This window comes from Pelodiscus sinensis, chromosome 8 (genome assembly GCF_052426305.1).
Source record: "Pelodiscus sinensis isolate ZL-2025 chromosome 8, ASM5242630v1, whole genome shotgun sequence".
In the NCBI taxonomy this organism is placed as follows: domain Eukaryota; kingdom Metazoa; phylum Chordata; order Testudines; family Trionychidae; genus Pelodiscus; species Pelodiscus sinensis.
Genome location: NC_143059.1, coordinates 39671649 through 39692673, shown reverse-complemented (window position 1 = coordinate 39692673; position 21025 = coordinate 39671649). Strand labels below are relative to the sequence as shown.

General features: G+C 48.5%; 1 protein-coding gene across 6 annotated transcripts in view; it reads right to left on the bottom strand.

Annotated features, from left to right (window-relative positions):
- PCGF5 (polycomb group ring finger 5) overlaps window positions 1-21025 on the bottom strand; it is a 119485-nt gene that overhangs the window by 54633 nt on the left and 43827 nt on the right. For 2 of the 6 annotated variants that reach the window (XM_025181858.3, XM_025181859.3), the window contains one exon: window positions 7349-7649. In XM_025181858.3, the coding sequence (XP_025037643.1) occupies window positions 7349-7460 (112 nt within the window). In that variant the 5' untranslated portion in view covers window positions 7461-7649. Of the gene's footprint in view, window positions 1-7348; window positions 7650-8212; window positions 8904-21025 lie in introns of those variants that run through there. The other 4 variants (XM_025181862.3, XM_025181857.3, XM_025181863.3 and 1 more) reach the window with 4 other exon arrangements.

The window sequence follows — 21025 nt, the reverse complement described above, 5'->3', positions numbered from 1 at the left end:
CCTGGTTGGCCTGTGGCAGCGGTGCCTTGGGGCCAGCCCCTAGACTGCGTGGCCATGGCAGCCATATCATCGACCTCCAGGACTGCCTGGCCACGGCAGAGGGGCCTCCCTCTAAGGCAGCTGGGACAGCGTGGCTGCAGCTGTTGCTGCAAGGGGGCAAGAAATATGGTAAGATTCCCCCTCATGCCCAGACCACCCCCACCCCAATCCTGTCACTTCCCTCCCCACCAAGACCCAGCAATCTCAACTTGCTCCGACACCCTCCCCTGAACTTGCACCCTCTCTCCTGGCCACACACTGCACTCTCCCTGTTCCGGCTCCCACCACCTGCCCAGACACCCTACTCCCAGCCTGCTTCTGCACCTCAGCTCCCTCCAAGATCCTGCACCCCATCCCTATCCTACTTACTGGCAGCCCTGTCTCGTGCACTTTACCCCTCATTTTTGTCCCTACCCCAAAATCTAAGGAGGTCCATAAAATCCACTAACTCCAGAACCCCAGAAAAGTAAATCTGGTCTCTGGGAAGCCCTGAACCTCAGTTTCCCCCTTCCTTTCCCCTAACCTCTTGAGGCTGGGGCACTAGAGGAGTGAGGTGTCTCAGTTGAGGCCACATCTGTGAGTGTTGGAGGTTTTGGAGGAGTTTTTTTGCTTCTCACTTGTGTGGCCCCCAACTGATCCTTTTGTGGGTCAATGACCCCTGACCTAAAAAGGGTTCCCCACCCCTGACATAAATAAAGAAAACACTGACACTTTTTGTGTTGGACATAATACTTTACTTTATTGAAAATGAACTTTGATAAAACGCTTAATCTTTCTCACATTAGTTTAACTGTTTCATAATTTAAATTAAACTGTTCTTATTATCAGCAGCTGGTTCAGAAAATAAGGTCACCATGACTAGCAGGGTAATTCTTAACCCTGCCCCTTCTGCCAGAGGCCACGATCCTTCCACCCCAGGCCACACCCCTTCTGGGTCAGCTCACGACCACTTCCAAAATTTGTGAAGTGGTTCCCCTTCCAAAATTATTGCCCACCCCTGAGTTATACTTGAATAAATGGCTTGAAAAACTATTTTGTAATTTTTTCAAATAATTCTTCAACGAACTAATATCAGTTCTAAAACAAAAACACTGAACACTAATAATATGGAGATCTATGAGGGACTTCTGAAATCTTCAGAAATCAAGTACTGTAATAATCTGGAAAGCCATCCCAGGAGGTTCTAATATCTACATTCATGTTTCCCTAAGTTTGGGGCACAGGCTTTGAAGCCCACTGTCTGGCTCTCCTAATTGTAAAGACTGATGCCTGGCTTCCCATGGATTGGTGGTTCTAGAAGCCAAGCTGCACTGCAAGTGCTCCTAATCCTAATGAAGTGAGGAGGATCTGTTGCTGGCAAGTCCAGCAACAGGGGCACACCTGCTGCACTTCACGCTTGTGACAAAGTACAGAGGAGACAGCAGATGCCATCAATTAGGCACAACCCTCAGGACTAGGGATTTAAGAGTATGACTGAATAGTTGTGTAACTTCATAAAATTTTAGCCATTATATGACTATTTGATAGTCCCTGAGGGTGGGCCAACAGCCAGTGCGCTCCTGGCCCTACTCCTGGGGAGCCCCCTGCCATTCTGGGCTACTGCCTCTCTATCAGATGCAGCAGCGCAGGGTTGCAGGCAAGAGCTGGTCCACAAGGGGAATTGGTTTACAAACCAGCTCCCCACCCAGACCAGTTCTGCCTGAGGTCCTGTGCTGCTGCCTCTAGGTGACTTACCACAGCATAAAAGCACCTATGTGACGAACCTTTAATTAATTAATAAACAAAACATCCCATTCAATGTTCTACTTTCTCTTTATCAGCTATATATGAGAGAAAGTTTGTCTGTGAGTGAGTGAGTCTGTCTATTAATCCATCTGTTTGTTCAAGAACTCCTTCTAAATGGTAAGAGCTAGAACCACCAAATTTGGTATGCAGAACCCTTATCATAACTTGAAAAGCAAGGTAAAGGTTTGACTGTCTCAGGACAATGGGATGTGCCTGGAATATAATTATTTTCCATAACACAGAAAGGGAGGGGACTGCTTGCAGGAACAGTTGACCACAGGGGGGCAGCAAGGTGCCAGAGATGGGGACCAGAATAGCTATAATCCCACTGGACTAGCAGGGAGTAGGTGTTAAGGATGTGAACAACTACTTGACTGCTCAACTATCCAATAAACAAATGCTTACCAGATAGTCAACAGGCTAGTCGACTAGTCTCTCCCCCACCCCCTTGCTGCCTCTATCAGAAAGAGGCAGCGGGGAGTGGGGGTGGGGGAGAAAAGGGGATACTTCAAAGCTGCAGTCCCACATGAAGCCTGGGGCAAGACCCTGGGCTCCACGCGGCGCTGCCACTTTAAAACACCACATGCAGTCTGGGGCCAGTTTGGGTGTCCCCAGGCTGCATACGGTGTTTCAAAGTGGCAGCACCATGTGGAGCCTGGGATCAGCTGGGGACTCCCCTGCTGACCCCAGGCTTTGTGTCATGCTGCCACTTTGAAAGGCTGCTGATGCTGAGCTCCCCATGGTGTTTTAAAACAGCAGCACCGCATGGAGCCCAGGGTCAGCAGGAGAGTCCCCAGCTGACTCCAGGATCCACTGCTGCTTTGAAATGCTGTGTGCAGCCTGACACCCGGCTCCTCATGACATTTCAAAGAGGCAGGACCACACAGAGTTTGGAGTCAGTGGGGAAGCTCCAGCTGACAATGGGCTCCACGCAGCATTGCCACTTTGAAACACCGTGGGGAGCACAGGGCCCGTGCTCCCTGCAGCGCTTTCACCTAGGGAGGCGCCCTATCGACTAATTGAATAGTAGAAACAAATTGCATCAACTATGTGATTAGTAAATTACCCGAAATTTAACATCCCTAGTAGGAGTGGAGGTAAGTTTCCCGCCCAGCCAGTGTGGCCCCCACCACAGCCACCCCTGGGAAGCTGCTCTCTGGCCAACACGTTTCCCAACCAGCCAGTGCAGCCCTTGCCGTGGCCAAACCCAGAAAGCAACCACCCAGAAAGTATGGTCCCTGCTGTGGCCAGCCCCTGGGAACCATCACCTGGAAGCACGATCCCCACTGGCTCCTGCATCCCCCACACCTTCAGCTCCCTATCCTCAGCCCCTGTTCACCCTGAACCCTGAGTCTTGCGTCTCTCCCACCACCCACCCTGAGCCCCGCCTCACTCCAAAACCTTGACTCCTGCACCCCACACTCACCCTGCATCCACTGCCCTGAGCCCCCCTTGCTCCCCAACCCTGACTTCTGCACCCACCCACACTTCCAACTTCCTGGCCAAGCAATGCCAGGTAAATTTTCTAATATAGGTTAATTGTTAACACTGATGGTACTCTTTCCACTTTTAAACCCTTGCACTGAGCTAAACAGTCATGAACATCTGGGTTGGTGCTGCTGCAGACATCATCACTGAAGGAACACAACATGACTGATACTGTATTTACAAAGACAATGTGGGTGAGGCAATACTTTATTGGTTCAACTTCTTTTGGAACAAGAGACAAGCTTTTGAACTTTCCCAGAGCTCTTCTTAAGCTCTGCATAGGCTTTAAAGTTTGTCTCTTTCCACAGCAGAAGCTGGTCCAATAAAAGATATTACCTCACTCTCTTTATTTTTCTAATATCTTAGGATCAACACAGCTAGAACATGACTGCAAACAACTGTATTTACATACTCTTCTCATTTCTTTATGTCAAAGGCAGCTCAAGGGTTAGAGCCTCTCTGAGGCCAGATCCACACTACAAGGGAAGGTCGGCTTAAGGTATGCAATTACAGCTTCGTAAAAATGTAGTCGGAGTTGACATACAGGTACTTTAAGCCGAACTTTGGTGCTGTACTCACAGTGGGAGGTTGACAGAAGAAACACTCTTGTTGACTTCCCTTATTCTTTGTGAAGAGTAAGAGTACCGGCACTGACATGGGTGGCCTCAGCGTTCATTAGTGGGTATTTATTAGACCCATGAAATTGAACACCAGAAGATGGACCACCACAGCGTTGAACATCCTGCAAGTGGAAACGTGGCCTAAGATACATTTGTGATTATCATTTAAAAGTATCTAAGCACATATTACAACTAAGTATAAGTCTCATAATTTGCCTATATTGTACATATTGCACTTTATGCTGAATACGTGTTTTATTATATATTCTGAAATTTTAAACAGATATGCTCTTATAGGACAAGACTCCCTCAGAATACAGCCCAAGTCAGGGGAATGCAAGCCAAAAACTCAAAGACAAAGTGGAGTCAGTTCTCAGAGGTTACCCTAGCCTCCACTTCATTGGCGCAAAAGAGGAGACAAATGGACCACATAGTATGTGGTATTCCAGACCTTACTCATTCTTCCTCACTCAAAACTAAGCCTCAAGATAGGTGACACACAGAAAAGCTTCTCTGTTGATCAGCTAATTTATTAAACTAAACTTTTACCTCTTTATATGCACGATTTTAAAACAAATATATTTTTAAAACAATGTCCTTGCCAGACAGCTTAAAATTAAAAACACTTCACTTGTTCAAGGGCACAAATAAAGTTGACAGTTAATCAGCTATTCACTTGCACACGAGGTAGAATTCCACTATTCTCCAAAATCCAGAGCAGTCTTGCACATACTTTATCACCCTTTTGAAAATTTCTTAGGCACTTATCTTCCACTTACACACACCACTCTATTTAGGTATACACTCAAGGGACCATTCTGCTGTCTCAATTACAAGCAGCAGAGACACTCAAACTGGAGTTTCCTCTATTTACAAATGGAGGGATTTTGGTGGTAGGGTATCCTCCTTGAGGGACTCATCTTGTTCCAAAACTGGATGGGTTTTTTGACAGTCAGGACACACTGTAAGTAATATGAATTTTCTTAGGCTTAAGAGGAGGGAGAGGCATGAAAGGGATTGAGGTTTATTTGTAAGTGACTGGGAGAATCTGTAGGAATTCTGATGTGGGTACAGTCCTGTAGAGAGGTGCTGGTAAAACAACATGGTAGTTTCAGCAGGTTGATGTGTATTTATAATTTATGTCAAAGACACTCAGATTAGGGATGTTAGCTATCAGTTAATTGAATAGTCAAGTAACTGCATGAAATATTTGTAGTTACTTGACAATTCTATAATCCCTGGAAGCAGGGGCAGCAGCTAGTGTGCTCCCAAGCCCCATTCTTGGGGAGTCCCGTCACCCCGCCCTTCTGCCACTGTATCAGAGGCAGCAGCTCAGGTGCCAGGCAGAAGCTGGTCCGAGAAGTAAGCCAGTTGAAAAATCAGCTCCCATCGTGGACCGTCTGCCTACCACCCTGCACTGCTGCCTCTAATACAGAGGCAGCAGTGTGGGGTGGCAGCAGCCTCTGACTGCTCCGCAGAGGCTGCTCCACCTGCCACGGAGCTGCCTCTGTCCACAGCGAGCCCAGGCCTGCTGTAGACAGAGGCTGATTTGCAGCAGCAGCCCCTGTCCGTGAGAGTCCCAGCTCCCACAGACAGAGGCTGCTCCATCTGCCCAGGCTTGCTGCAAGCAGAGGCTGCTTCATGGCAGCCACCCTGCCCCCATCCTGCGCTGCTGTCTGTAATAGAGCAAGCTGACTCTAAGCAGGCTCCCCCCAGCACCAGCTCCTACCTAGGCTTATTACTTTATTAATTGTTATTATGTAATGTACAGCAAGCAATTTTGAACATTCTGGCCCAGGTAATTTTTCTGTGTGGACTAGCATTTTTTAACCACAGTAAAACTAGTACTCCCTGTTTCCTCAACTTCTCTATGTCTCTGAGCTGACATTACATGATGAAGGTTCTACTCTATAAGGCTGTAGAACTATACACAGATCTGTAAGAACTATACACTGTTTGTAAGATATCCCAGAAAGTTCTCCCTGTCTCTATTGCTCAAAAGGTACAACAGACATCCCACTATTGTCCAAATACTTAAACATTATGGCTACATCTACACTGGCACGTTCTCACACAAAAACGTTTTCACACACTACACTCACACGTTCTCTCCAGAAGAGAGCATCTACACTGGCATGTGCTTTTGTGCAAGAGCATCCATGTCAGTGTAGAGGCTCTCTTGCGCAAGAAAACTCTGATGGCCATTTTAACCATAGGGCTTTCTTCCGCGGGAGCGTCAGAGTTCTTGCACAAGAAGCCCTGATTTTATACATTAGAACGTCAGTTTACTTGTGCAAGAACACGCGGCCACTGTAGACAGACAGCAAGTTTTTGTGCAAGAGTGGCTGCTTTTGCACGAGATTGCGCCAGTGTAGACACAGCCCAAGAATAGCAGAGCAGCTGCATCTACGACTTCACCATAAAAAGCTAATAAAGCACATCTGGTCTAAAGGGAGAGTGAATTCTTGCTCACTCTTCAAAGTGAAGAGAGAACCCAGATTAAGATGCCATTCATCAGCATCCTCTGGGTGTGGCTTTATTAGCTAATTGATAGGCCAGGTCCCTGAAAAGTCACAGTATTAACATCATTCATAGCCCTTCTGTGCTGAGAATATAGTATTTATATTCAAGAAGCATCCCGTGTGATCTATCATAGCCTAAAATTACTAGAATTGTATGATTTAGGTTTAAAAGAACTCTGATTGCTCAGTAAGGTTAAAGAACTGGTAAGTGAACACAATCCACTGCCCTAGAAGTTTTGGAAGCCTTCCATTAACACAAGAATATTGGTATTTTTGGCACACAGATTAGCAGGACATACTTCACTGCAACAGATTCCTCCTGTGTTATATCTCCCAGAGTGCTCTTCTGCATTCCAAAGAATTCTCAGGGAGCAGTCGTCTCTGTTTTTGGACAGTCACCATTCTATTGTAGCAACTCAATTTTCCACAGGGAGACTATCTCCCAAATGGGTGGCTCTACACTGTAAAGCTGCAGTCAGTTCCATGTGCCGAAACTCAAAAGTGAGGCACCTTGTGCAGGTGCCTCAGTCACTCATTTCCAGTTCAGACAGAAAATTTCTCACCAATTCACAGAACCTGGCCTAGTTCAAAATCTTCCCTCCCTATAATTCAGTTCAACAGTTCTCATGTTATTACAAATATTCATTGGATACACTATATTGACATTTTAAGCAGAATATACTGCCAAAACCATAATAAACCCTTTGAAGTATTTGACTTCTCTCTTCTTCAACTCTAAGGCCCAACATACTCCACATTGAGATTTTCAGTGGTAATAGTGTACATCCAAACTGAACATCCTTAAACATGTAATGTTACACATTAAAAAAATGACTGGTGATATCAGAAGGAAGCATTACTTGTTGGATGAATATCTTGCAAAGTACTACTTACAGGTATGCAGGCACTCAGTTACTGTGGTGGGCTTGATAAGATATCCTTTACAAATGTAACAGGTGATATGAGGATTGAAATCTTTCACCAAGTGCTTCCGCTGGGTAGCCATTCGTGGGGCAGGCAATGCAGTCGAAACACTTTAGGCCAGAGGCTTGAGTTTGACAGCTGGAAGTGATGCCGTTCAAAGGAGCTGTTCTGTGCAACTGCACTGGTGCAGGCATTTGATGGACATTCCAAACCTCTCACAGGGACATCATTCATAACTCCTGCTCCTTTTTTGGGCTAGACGTTCTCACATCTGCAGGGCATGTGAAAGGAGAAGCAAAATGACATTGGTGCCCCACAGACAAGTGGCACAGAGCTCAGCACTGCCTCTGTGCTACGTGCTTTAGGGACAATTACGCCAGTGTCCCTGCCCCCACCCCCCCATGAGCTTCCTGTGAGGCGGGTTAGTGCCCAGTGCAAGGTGACAGCCACGGAGGGAAGGGCAGGTCATAGGTGCAGGGGCTGTGCTTAAGCTGCCGGGACCCTGAGCGATTTCCAGTGAGCCCTGGAGGAGCCTGGGAACGTCCCAGGAACCACATACTGGGCGAACTCCTCCTTCCCCACAGGCACAGCCCGTACCCAGGCCTCACAGCGGGTCCCGGCGGAGAACGGTTCTTCCCGCCCGTCCCCCGGCCTGAGAGGAAGGGGGGGGAAGGTCTCCCCGGGCGCCGAGAAGCCACCGGGGCGCCACGGCCCAGACTCAGGGCTGCGGCGCTTCGTCCCTCCCGGACAACTCTCGTCCCTCCCCCCGTGCACCTGCGGCGCCTCCTACCCCGAGTCCGCCCCAACTGTCCCCCTCCCCTCCCCCAGCTGTACCTGGCGGCGCCCATCGGCCTCCCGCCGGCAGCAGCCCCAGCCGCGCTGCCCAGCGAAAGAGAAAGGGAAACAGCGTGCGCCACCCGCCCCTTCAAGCCCGCCCTCCTTCCCGCCGGGCTGCCGCGGCCGGTCCCAGCGCTGGGCCACAGCGAGCAGGCGGGACAGGCGCGCAGGCGCTGCTCCCACGCCGAGCCCTGCTGCGCCACAGCCCAGGCGGCCTCTCTCGGGGCAGGGCGCGGTGTCTCCCCGCGGGCTCCCGCTCCCAAGGGTCCCAGCTTCCCGCCACTGGAGGGCAGCCGGGGCCTGGGGACAGTGGGTAGCTTTGGAGGTTAGGCAGAGGGCGGCTGGAGAGGGCAGCTGGCTGAGGAGTTGCAGGGAGGCTGGGGAGAGGTGGGGCTTGGGGCTCCATGGCTCAGAAGCTGGGAGCCGAGTGGCCTTGCAGAGAGCAGTAGCTGACACGAGAATCAGGGCCCTGCGGAGCTGTACGCACCTCCTCTGTCACAGTTTTTACAGAAATCTCTCTGAGGAGACTTACATCACACCTCTTAAGGTGCGGTTTTTAAAAAAATACTGTTTTCTTGCTATAGTGGGTATCAGACTTTCAGACAGCTGAAACTTAAACCAATTTTCAAAACTTTGAATCCTTTCTATATAGCTCTGAGAGTTTAGGGAGAGAACACAGTTACTGGAATAAATTAGGCTTAAATCCAGAAAATAAATACACATCCTGCATCAGTACAAAATTTGCATCTGTGTCCGCAAAAATGAACTATGGATATCTGAACTGACATCTGTGGCTACAAAGCTGATATCTGCAATTTGTGGGGTTCTAGAAACAGAATTTGTATCTGCATCCATATCTGCAAAAACAAACTGCCAATATCCACATCCACTGATGTGGATACCTGCAGATATAAAATGGATATCTGTGGAATTGCAGGGCTCTACTCATAGATGTAAAATTAAGCATGAATAAAAGTGTAACCCACATACTTGTTGGGTGTGGTGTACAGTAATTACTTGCTTAACACGTGCCCACTTAACACGTTTTCGCGATAGCACAATTTTTTTTTGGGGGGGGGGGGAATGTTTTTTAGAATATCACGACGGTCCCTGGAATAACATGGTTTCCCCAGCTGGCTGGTCACTTGTGGCTACGTGCAGCTTCCCTCTCCTCCCTGCAAAGTGGTGGAGGGTTTGCCATGCCGTTCCCCAGCAACCCCTTCACACCGGACACCTTGCTCCCTCTCCTCCGTCCCTGCTTGCAGGTCAGCGGCTGAGTTTTCCCAGCTGGCCAGTCACCGCCGGCTGCACGGGGCTTCCCCTGCCTCCCTTCAAAGCGTCGGAGGGTTCGCGGTTTGCTGCTTGCCGTGCCGTTCCTTGGAGACCCCCTCTCGCCGGACTCCTTGCTCCCTCTCCTCCAACCCAGCTTGCAGGCCAGCAGCTGGGTTTCCCCATTCCCCTCTGCTTGAAACGCAACCCCCACCTTTTCCATTATTTTCAATGGGAAAATTGACCCTGCATAACACGTTTTCACTTAACATGATCATTTTCTGAAACGTATCTACCGTGTTAAATGAGGAATTACTGTACTGTCCTACCTATTGGCACCAAGACTACTTACAGGAAAAATAAAAGTCAGCTCTACAGTTTTAGTTGAGTGCCAGCTGGCTTTTAACTCAGTAGAGCAAGGGTGGGGAACCTTTTTTGGGCGGGGGGTTGCTGACCCACAGAAAAATCAGTTGGGGGCTGCACATCAGTGAGAACCAAAAAAAAAAAAGCCGCAAAAAACCACCAAACCTTCCCTGACGTGGCCCCCAATTGAGGAGAAAGAGACTCCCCACAATCCCCTCACACACCAGAGACTGGGAGTGGGGGGAGTAGTAGATTTTGTGTACTACAGCTCTACAGGAGGACAGAGAATAGCAAGCAGACTGGTGTGAGCTCCCCAGAACTGGAGGGGGGGGGCAGATCTGGCTCCTGGGGCCTTAGGTTCCCCACCCCTGCAATAGAGGCTCACACACTAAAATCCAGAGGTCCTAGGTTTGGTTCTGCCTCTCAGCATTACAGAAGCATTCCTCATTGCCAGATGTTCACTGTTTTGCTTCCTGATTTATATAAATACCAGGTTTCTATCAAAGTTGTTGGGATGAGGCTTCTGGTATGTATTTAAAAAACAAAAACTGTTACATGGTAGGGGGACATAAACTAGGTGGAATTTGCTAAAGATAAAAACAGAACAAAGTACTTCCTGTTCTGTGATTTTGCTGTATAGTCTGTGACTACCCTGCAAAGACTACCACCTGTTGCCTTTACTTGTGAAACATTTGCTTTGTTTAGATCCAGTTCAGTCTCATCTTCATACTTTAGCTATGCTGCAACAATAGAAAGCTTTGCTAATGCCCAATTGTGATGTCAGATCCAGATGGGTGGAATCTTTACACCCAAGTGGAGTCCTATTACTTCAATCTGACTGCAGGGTAGATCAAGTATTGTTAAAAAAACCCTTATACTGTAATTGAAGTTAGGGTACAATTAGGGTATTGGAATTGTATTAAGTACACTTTTTTTAAATCATCAAAAGTTTCAGTTTTATGAGACTTGATAATATAAATTAAAGTTTGCTGAACTACAATCAGTTTTAACTTAGTTTTCAAAAACAACAACCCAGCATGTATTAAGAACATAAGAATGGCCATGTTGGGTCAGATGAAAGGTCCATCTAGTCCAGTAGTCTGTCTTCCAACAGTAGCCAATCAATGTAAGATACTTTAGAGGAAATGAACAGGTTATCAAGTGACCTATTTCCAGCTCTTGGCAAATTATCATTTAACAAAAAATTTGGTCTTGTGCTACTACCATTGTTTGTCATTATTAGACAATACTATACATTCTGGCAAGTTTTACAGAGATTAGAAAATACAAACTTCTATGATGGAAAATATGCAATATAAGAAGATATTTGTTAGATCACAAAATTATTTACAAGAGTATAAGAAAGCAGTGAAATCCCAAGTACTTTCAAAAGTTTCAGTTAATAAAACACTGACATTAATGAACAAAACATTGTTTCCCATAATTTCAACAACTTTTACTTCAAGGTATGTAAAAAGGAAGATTATACATCCCTGTTTTCTAAATTTGTTCCTACTTTACATATGGCAGGCAGGCATTGACTCAGATTGGGGAAAGTCAGTAATTTTTATAAATTACAATCTAATTAGAGTCAAGTAACACCGTTAAACATAATTTAATCTACAATTATTAAGATACAGGGAAGTTTAGGTACTTGAAACTGGAAGTTGGAAAGGATGCACATATCTGCAGTTTTTAAAAAATAACCTGAATTGTTTACTCTTTTAAAAATCATTCCAATACAACTAAACATAAGTTATTTTTCTTATCAATCAATCTTTTATTTGGCAAATTGAATATTTCTATTTGTGATTAAGTTTGATCAATTTAACATAAGTTGATTTTTTCAGAATCATCATTTGGGTTGGCCTACTGAACATGAAATAAAGTCTACAAGCATCAGAATGCAATATTAAATCCCTTTGGGTGTAAAATAAGCAGCTGCTGATGTTCTCTTGAGGCAGGGAGGGCTGTTTTAAAAGAAATTATGTCTGGGATCTAATTTGGGGGATTTCAAAACTACTTGGTTTATAAAATCTGTTGCCTGTTAAAATAAAGTATATTTGTTTATCTACCAGACTCAGTTTTCAATAGTACTTGGTGTTCCACATTCCATTCAAACATAGCTATATAGGTGGAATTATAGTGTAATGATGTCTAGTCAGATAATATTTTAGAGCCAAACTACAGTTGTGCTAACTACCTATACATATGTGACTGGTTTAGACACTCATGAAATCCATTAAGGACAAATGCAAAGTATTCCAGTTTAAGTAAGTAAAATTCCATTTAATTATTTAACTGGTTAAATGCGTGGGTTGGGAACCAGCAGCCCCGCTCAGGGGCTTGGCAAGGTTGGAGCTAGGGAGGTAAGCGACTAGTCAACTAGTGACTTGACTAGTCACTTCGCCCTCCTTGCTGCCTCTATTAGAGAGAGGCAGCAAGGGGGAGAGCAGGAGCCAGTGCTGGGGGGAGGCAACACTTCCACCTTTGAAATACAGCAAGAGTTGGTGGGGCTCTTGCTCTTCAAAGGCGGAGGCAGGGGCGGCCTGTGAGTATAGGCCGACTTGGCAGTCACCTAGGGTGCCGCCTTCAACCGGGCGCCCGATGATGATGTCATGGGGCACCCGATGATTACGTCACACCATTGACGGCCGTGCAGGCGGGGGCACCGATCACGCGTTTCACCTAGGGCACCAGCTGACGCAGCCGGCCTCGGGCCGCTCCTGGGCGTAGGTGCCCTTATTGACTAATCAAATAGTTGATGCAAATTCCATTGACTATTCAATTAGCTGATTAATCTCAATTTAACATCCCCAGCAGCTACTTTCTGAGTACTGGTTAACCATTATCCAGTAAGCATCACTCGTTAAGGGTGATGCATGCTGGTTACCCGTTAATATTCCTGCTCTGCATAGGAAGGAATCAAATTGCACAGATAAAAAATAAGAAATGACTGCCTAGGAAGGAGTACTGCAGAAAGGAAGCTGGGGATTATAGTGGATCACAAGCTAAATATGGTGTGTCACACAGCTGTAAAAAAAATCCAAACAGCATTCTAGAATGTGTTAGCAGAAGTGTTGTAAGCAAGACAAAAGAAGTAATTCTGCTCTACTCTGCATAGATAAGGCTGAAACTGAAGTACAGGTTGCACCTCTATAAACTGGGACTCTCTGGTTTGGCAACATCAGTGATTTGGCAGGCTCAGCTGGGCTGGGGGATGGAGGGAAGCCGGGAAGGCCAGCACGGAGCCCAGCTGGGCTGGGGGAGAGTAAGGGCAGGCAGCCCAGCACATGACACAGCTGGGCTGATGAGAGAGCAGGGAAGCGGGGTGGGGCCAGCAGCAGGAGGGCCAGAAATGACCTCCCCATGTCTGGCAAAATCCGTCATCCAGAACTAGTCAAGTCCCAAGACTGCAGGGCTAGGAAAGTCCAACCTGAACTGTGTACAGTTCTGGGCACCACATTTTAAGAAAGAGGTGGACAAAATGGAAAAAGTCCAGAAGAGAGCAACAAAACCCATCCTCCTTCGCTAATGCCTTCAGAGCTGGGCATCCAGAGAGTGGTGCAGCTCACTAGGGATCCAGCTGTGCTGGCAGCAGCACTGAACGATGGCTGGCAGTACCCTGAGCCTCCTAAAATAATCTTGCAACTCCCTTTTGGGCAAGGCACCCTCAACTGAGAAACCCTGCACTTTGAAATCTGTATAGTATAGGTAAAAGTGCACAAAAGACCAGATTTCATGGTCTGTAAGGCCTTTTTAATAGCCCTGAATTAAGTAGGGCCCTACTTAAGGGAATCCTTTTCCACCACCATTGAGCTCTACAGGAAGTACCTGTCTATTAGCACATACTAGCATTTATTTAACAGTTTGTTAGAGAGTGGCATTTCTCCCACGTGCTCTCTCTTATTTTGTATGCTATGGATGCATAGTGACTCTTAAAGTGCTAGACTGAATATGATGATACCTTTGGCAAATAAATGTGCTGATGCTTGTTTTTGAGAGGACGGTGAGGTCTATTTGTTTTCTTGGGTCAAAACATACACTTTTTGCCTTTATAAAGAATATATACCTGTATAACCCTAAGAGTTGTCCTATTTGAATTATAGGATAAAAACATGTGAATTATTTGGGGTAAAAGGAGGACACTAGTTAGGCCTTGAAGCGTGAATATTAACATGTACATATGGATCCAAATAAAATCACTACACTACCAGACTTGTCTGAAACATTCAACTCAGAAATGATCTATAACTATAACAGTAATAACTATTAGATCAGGGGTTATTAACCTTTTTTTCTTTCTACCTTCCTCCCCAAGATGCTATAAAGATTCCATGGCCCATTTGTGTCACAAAACCTTTTTTTCTGCATATAAAATCCAGGTCTGACATTAGGGAGTAGCAATCACTGCAATTGCCTGGGACCCCTCCATCACAAAGACGTGTAAAATTAAAGTTGCTGAGGCTTTGGCATCAGCCCCAGATGGTAGGGCTCATAGCCCTAAGCTTCAGCCCTATGCAAAGGAACTTCCTTCTTTCTGCCCTGTGCCTCAGCAAAGTCTAGTGCCAGTTCTGCTTGGTGGACCCCCTGAAATCATCTTATAGCCCTCCAATGGACCTGGACACCTGGTTGAGAACCACTGTATTAGATCATTAACCCATCCCCAGCCAAACTAGATTATTTCTACATTCTATGCAAGAGTTATCTTGAAGCAATAGCAGGACATATACCATCTTCTGCAAAGAGGAGATAGGATGAATTAGCTGAACAATGTTAGGTCAGCAGAGGGCAGTGTGATGAATTACTTAAGGATGAATTTGCTACTATTCAGAAGGAGGCCTTGTCTACACTTCTACCAGTTATGTGAATAACTTAGCTGGCGTCAATGTACTTAGGTCTGCCTACCACAGTATCTTCACAGCGGTAAGTCAACAGCTGAGTCTCTCACTGCTTCTGCTTATTCTTTTTGGTGGAGTACCGCAGTCTACAGGGGAGTGCTCGGCAGTCAATTTATTGCATCTAAACTAAATAGATCAGTCACTGCTCTTTGATCCAACTTGTAGTGAAGGCATTTCCAAAGTTCAGGGCAACTACAAGAGCAGTTGGTGAGGAGTGGGTCACAGTGGCAGAGTGTAGAGGAGCCCTGAAAAGTGTGGTGTGGGAGGCAAGAATAGAGTGTGCATTGGAACATATCAGAGGGAATATGTTTGAGGTCTGTAAAGTCATGATTCTTAGGGTATGTCTACACTACAGCATTATTTCGAAATAAAATATTTTGAAATAGTTATTTCGAAATATTTTTCTATATAATGCATCTACACACAAAATGCATTTCGAAATAGCATTTTGCTATTTCGAAATAGCGCGTCCACACTGATTGGACGCTGAATCGCATTTAAGGCTGTCTGTAACTGGTTCTGGCAAGGCATCAGGTCAGGAATTACTTTGTGTGGCTGCTGCCTGAGGCTGTCTGAGGCTCCTGCTTAAAGAGACCCCTGGACAGCTGGTTCTCAGATTTCCCTGTTTGCCTACCTTGCTGATGGACAGCAAAGCGTTTTTTCTCTACGTGCTCTGGTTGCCCTCACTCAGGACACCACAGCACTCCAACATAGAGCTGGAGCCCCTGGACATTCTGCAGCTCTTGGACATATTGCTGCAAGTCTGGCAGCACTTTTTGCATGCTGCCTCACAGGAATCTGCAGCAACCCAACCCCCAGGCCTTAATCCAGACCCTCCTGGGGTATGTGATGGAGCGGCTGCAGGATTTGGATGCCGGCATGCCCTGCTGCATCTGGCATCTGGACACCAGTACCGACTGGTGGGACCACATAGTCCTGGAGTGCTGGGGAGACCAACAATGTATCCAGAACTTCAGGATGAAGAAGGACACCTTCCTGGAGTTCTGCAAGTGGCTCGCCCTGGCTCTGAGGTGTCAGGGCATGCATATGAGGCCCGCCATTCCCCTCCACAATCATGTTGCCATTGCCCTCTGGAAGCTCTCCATGCCGGATAGCTACTGATCTGTGGGGAACTAGTTTGGCGTGGGGAGATCCACTGTCGGTGTCATGCTCATGCAGGTATGGCAGTCTCCAGGTGGAAGGAGGGGATGGGCTGCCCTAAGGAAAGGGGGGGAGGTGGTGCAAGTCCCCTCCCCGGAGGGATTTGTTCTGTCCTGCCCGCACTAAGAACTGCCTGCGGTGGCCAGGATTGCAAGGGGGGTTGCTCCCGGGGAGTGGGGGTGCAGGGCAGTGCCAGGGAGGGAGCACTCTCAGCACCCTGGCACACCAGTGACTCTTGGTTTTGTGTGTCCCTGTGCGGGTGGTCAGCACCATCAACAGAGTCCTGCTCCGCAGAGTCATCTGCCTCGCCAGTGTTGATGCAGTCATCGAGGGGTTTGGTGCCCTGAGCTTCCCCAACTGTGGGGGGGCCATCGACGGGACACACATCCCGATCCGTGCCCCAGACCATCAGGCCTCCATGTTTATAAACCGGAAGGGATACTTTTCAATCATCCTGCAGGCCGTGACTCACTACCGGGGCCACTTTCTGGACATTAATGTTGGCCGGTCGGGCAAAGCACACGACGCACGCGTGTACTGCAACTCCTCCGTGTGTCTGAGGCTGCATGCTGGGAACTTCTTTCCCAACCGCCACTTCAGGGTCGGGGATGGGGACATGCCAGTCTGTCTGGTGGAGGATGCAGCCTATCCCCTCCAGCCCTGGCTCCTGAAGCCCTACATGGGACACCTCAACCCTTCCCGACATGCCTTCAATGCCAGGCTCAGCAGGGCCCGCATCGTGGTCGAGGGAGCCTTCGGGCAGCTGAAGGCACGCTTTTGATGCCTCCTCACCCGCCTGGACCTCGCACAGCGGAATATTCTGCAACATGCTGTATGCTGCACAATGTGTGTGAGCGTAAGAGGCAGGCCTTCCTGCCAGGCTGGGTGGTGGAGGCGGAGCGCTTGGCTAGCCTGTATGCACAGCCTCACACGGCTGCCATCTGGGAGGCCCATCGGGGGGCTGTCCACATCTGGGAGGCCCTCAGGGAGAGCTTCTACCCGGAGGAGCAGTAACAGTGCTCGCTGGTCTGCCCCACTGGAGGCTTGTGTCTCATTCCTCTCTCACGTCCCTCCACTTACCCCTCCCTAACTCCCCTTTCCTGATGGAAAATAAAGACGTGTTTTGATTAAACCAAACTCTGTTTATTCAACAAAACTGGGGGCGGGGGGAATGAATCTTCGGTGAGACTGCGGAAAGAAGGTGGGAGAGGGAAGAAGAGAGGATGGGAGAGGAGAGGGGGAAACCTGGGAGGAGGGAGTTGGAAGGGGGAGGAAAGGGGAAGAAGGGGGAGGAGAGGCTCAGGACTGGAATGGCGTTGGCCCCACTGGTTCCCCGCACCGCTGGTGCGGGGGTCTCGGCATCCCCAGGGGGATGGAGAGGGCGTGGAGGGAGAAGCAGGAGGGGGAGAAGGAGTGGGAGGAGGAGTGATCACTGGGGAGGCAGCACAGGCTGGATTAGGAGGAGGAAGCATGCTCTGCACCAGGGTCTGCACAGATGGCATAGCCCTGGGCAAGGTTCTCCCGCCAGCTCTCCCACCAGAGCTGCAGGTCTCCCTCCACCCAGTGGTCAAGGGTGCGGTGCAGGGCTCACAATGCTCCCCAAGTGCTGCCACTTGTACTCCTCCAGAGGACGGGCATGCCTGCAGAACCCTCGGGTGCGGGAGGATGTCCTAAGTGGTGTGGTGAGCCCTCCACTCGCAGCTGGTGCGGCTGTGGAGAACCAAGAGAAGTGGTCAGTTATCCCTGGGGACACAGTGCATGAAGCCCAGCCCCCCTCTGCAAAGCGAGGATGACAGGTCTCCGCACCATCAGAGCTGACGTGCTTGCACACAGGCCATGTTCGGGATGTCCTGCTATCCCCGGGAGTGGGAGCTGCCCTGAGATTGCACCCATGCCCCTGTGCTGTATATCCGTGTGGGTGTATGTGAGGGGGAGATGCCCCCTGCCTCCTTGTAGAGGGGGCTTGTGGAGGGAGAGTGTCCTGCCATATCCCACCCCGGGGTCAAGTGCCTTTCATGTCTCTCCACACACCCTTGTGGCTAACAGGCCAAGACCCCTGTATGGCAGCCAGCTGGGGCCATGTGCTCAGGAGTGGCACGTCACATGCTTGCACATGCACAGGTTGCTGAGTGGCCAGCAAGGCCCAGGTGGGCAGTCTCTGGTCCCCCACCCCCTACCCACTCCCCTGCATAAGGGGACAGTGATGGCACTCACATGATGTTCCATTCCCGGCCTCGGATGACGCCTGGGACAGGTGTTTGTAGGGGGTCCTGGCTCAGCTAGGTGATGACACTGGCCTCCACTGGCTTCTGGCCCTCCTCCTCCTCTGTGCCGTCATCAGGGCCCCCACCGAGGACGAGATCAGCCAGCTCTGCCCCGGACTCGATGACCACCTGGGGGGAATGGACTGTTCCGCCCCCCAGGCTGCAGTCCAGGGCATCGAAGTAGGGACAGCAGTGTGACTCTCCCCCGGGTTGGGAGCTGCCCTCTGTGGCCCTGGCACAGTCCTGCCGCAGTTCTTTAATCTTCATCTGCACTTGTTCCTGGGTGCAGATGTGGCCTCTGTCAGCCATGCTGGCAGCCATACAACCATAGACGGCCGCGTTCCTGCATCTAGTGTGGAGATCTTGGAGGTTGGTGGCATCTCCCCAAATCTCCATAAGGTCCATGATCTCCTAACGAGACCAGGAAGGCGCCCATCTCTTCCAGCCCCTGGCAGGGTCTTGGGAGCTGGAGGAGTGCTCCCGGGGAGTGGTGGAGGGCTGGCTGGTACTGGCTAGCTGGCTCATTTTGGAGCCACTGGTTCAGTGCAGCAGCAGAATGGCTCAGGACTGGCAGGCCTCGTGCTAGCCACAAAGGCTCTGGGAAGACTCTAAACCTTTAAGAGTTGAGGGAGGAGGGGAAGGAGAAGAGTTTTCCTGGTGTGTGCCAGAGTGGCCAGCAGTGCACCTTAGGAAGGGCTGGAGGCCCCCTATTTCAAAATAGCCCCTATTCCCTGTCTACACAGCGCCTATTCCGAAATAGCTATTTTGGAATCAGCGCTATTCCTCGTACAATGAGGTTTACATATTTCAAAATAAGCTCTCCGCTATTTTGAAATAATTTCGAAATAGAGGTTTGGCTGTGTAGACACTAGTGAAGTTATTTCGAAATAACAGCTGTTATTTAGAAATAACTTTGCTGTGTAGACATACCCTAATAGAGAAAGTAGATAAGGAAGTGCCATATACTCCTCATAACAAGAACTAGGCATCATGAAATAAAATAAGTAGGCAGCAGGTTTGAGACAAAAGGAAGTATTTCTTCACACAAAACAATCAACCTGTGGAATGCCTGGACAGAGAATGTTGTCAAGGTCAAGATTGTAACAAGGTTCAAAAAAGAACTACAAACAGTCATGAAGGATAGGCCCATCAATGGCTACTCGCCAGGATAGGCAAGAATAGTGTCCCTAGCCTCTGTTTGCCAGAAATTGGCAATGAACAACAGGGAATGGATCACTTAATGATTTACCTGTTCATTCCCTCTGGGGCACCTGGCACTGGCTACTGACAGAAGACAGGATACTGGGCTAGATGGACCTTTGGTCTGATGCAGTATGGTCATTCTTATGTTCTAACCAGGTATTAGAGCCAAAGGCTCATCTTTCTTCAAAGTATTTAGTGTTGTTGCATTCAGTTTCAAAGGGGATTAAGTACTTATAAGTCTTTTTGAAATAGAGATGTAGTCTCCTATAATAGTTAGGCATCGCAACACTGAGCTCAGCAAGGCCTATATCAGTGGTTCTTAATCTATCATTGTGAACCTCATATACACAGATTGTTTTCTGGGCTGCATTTTGAGAATTACAGTGCCTCTCACCTAACTCTCCACACAAACCCCTATGCCCAGTGCCCTCTGCCCACATACCGCTCCACAGAGTGGGCCAAGAGGTGGCAGAGCAGGGCACAGGGCAGGAACTCAAACCCCTGACTCCCCCGTGCAGGGTGAGCCGCAAAGGCTCGACCTCATACCCCACTGCATGGGGACTTAGAGTGTGATCCAAGCCCCTGACCTCGCATAGGGCTGGTTAGCAGTCCAGACTCTGACCTCACCAAGAATGGGTAGCAGGTAGCACCTGGACCCCGAGCCTAACCCTGTGAGGTAATTTCTGTTATTAAATCAATGTTGGTTGTTGAAAGAGACAAGCTTTTGAGCTACCCAGAGTTCTTCTTCAGGTCTTCTTCAGAGGGCAGTCGTGCAGCTGGCAGCTGGAGAGAAATAGTAGTTTCCCCTTCTAAGTCCCACTACTCTCCAGCAGCTGGCAGCGCAGTTACTCCCTGCTCCTCCAAAGACTTCCAGTTAGCACTCAGGCTGCTCACCACCGGCTCTTCCTCTTGCCTGATCCTGAGGCTGCAGGTGAGCTTTGATTTGTAAGTGCAGATGTTTATAAGTCAGAGGCTTGTAACTTGGAGAGTTCCTGTACTTTAAAAGGTGGCACTCTTTGTTCAGTCTCTATTAAGCCAGTGCTTTTTAATAGTTCTACCAGGGTATGTCTACACTACCCCGCTAGTTCGAACTAGCGGGGTAATGTATGCATACCGCACTTGCTAATGAAGCCCGGGATTTGAATTTCCCGGGCTTCATTAGCATAAGCGGGGAGCCGCCATTTTTAAATCCCCGCTGCTTCGAACCTCGAGGAGTAACGGTAGTTCGGAATAGGCACCCTAGTCCGAACTACCTAGTTCGAGCCCCGTGTAGCCGCACTACACGGGGTTCGAAGCAGCGGGGATTTAAAAATGGCGGCTCCCCGCTTATGCTAATGAAGCCCGGGAAATTCAAATCCCGGGCTTCATTAGCAAGTGCGGTATGCATACATTACCCCGCTAGTTCGAACTAGCGGGGTAGTGTAGACATACCCCCAGGCACGGTACTGCTGAATGTTCCATCTTTTGCCTATATTTGCCTACATTGCCAACTAAGCCTACATTTACACTGCCACATTACTGTGCTGCAACTTTCTGACTCGGGTGTGTGAAAAAACACTCTTTCCCGAGTGCAGCATGTCACACCACTGTAAAGCACCAGTGTAAATGGGCTCCCAGAGCTGTTTGCGGTGGCCATGCTTTCACTTTAA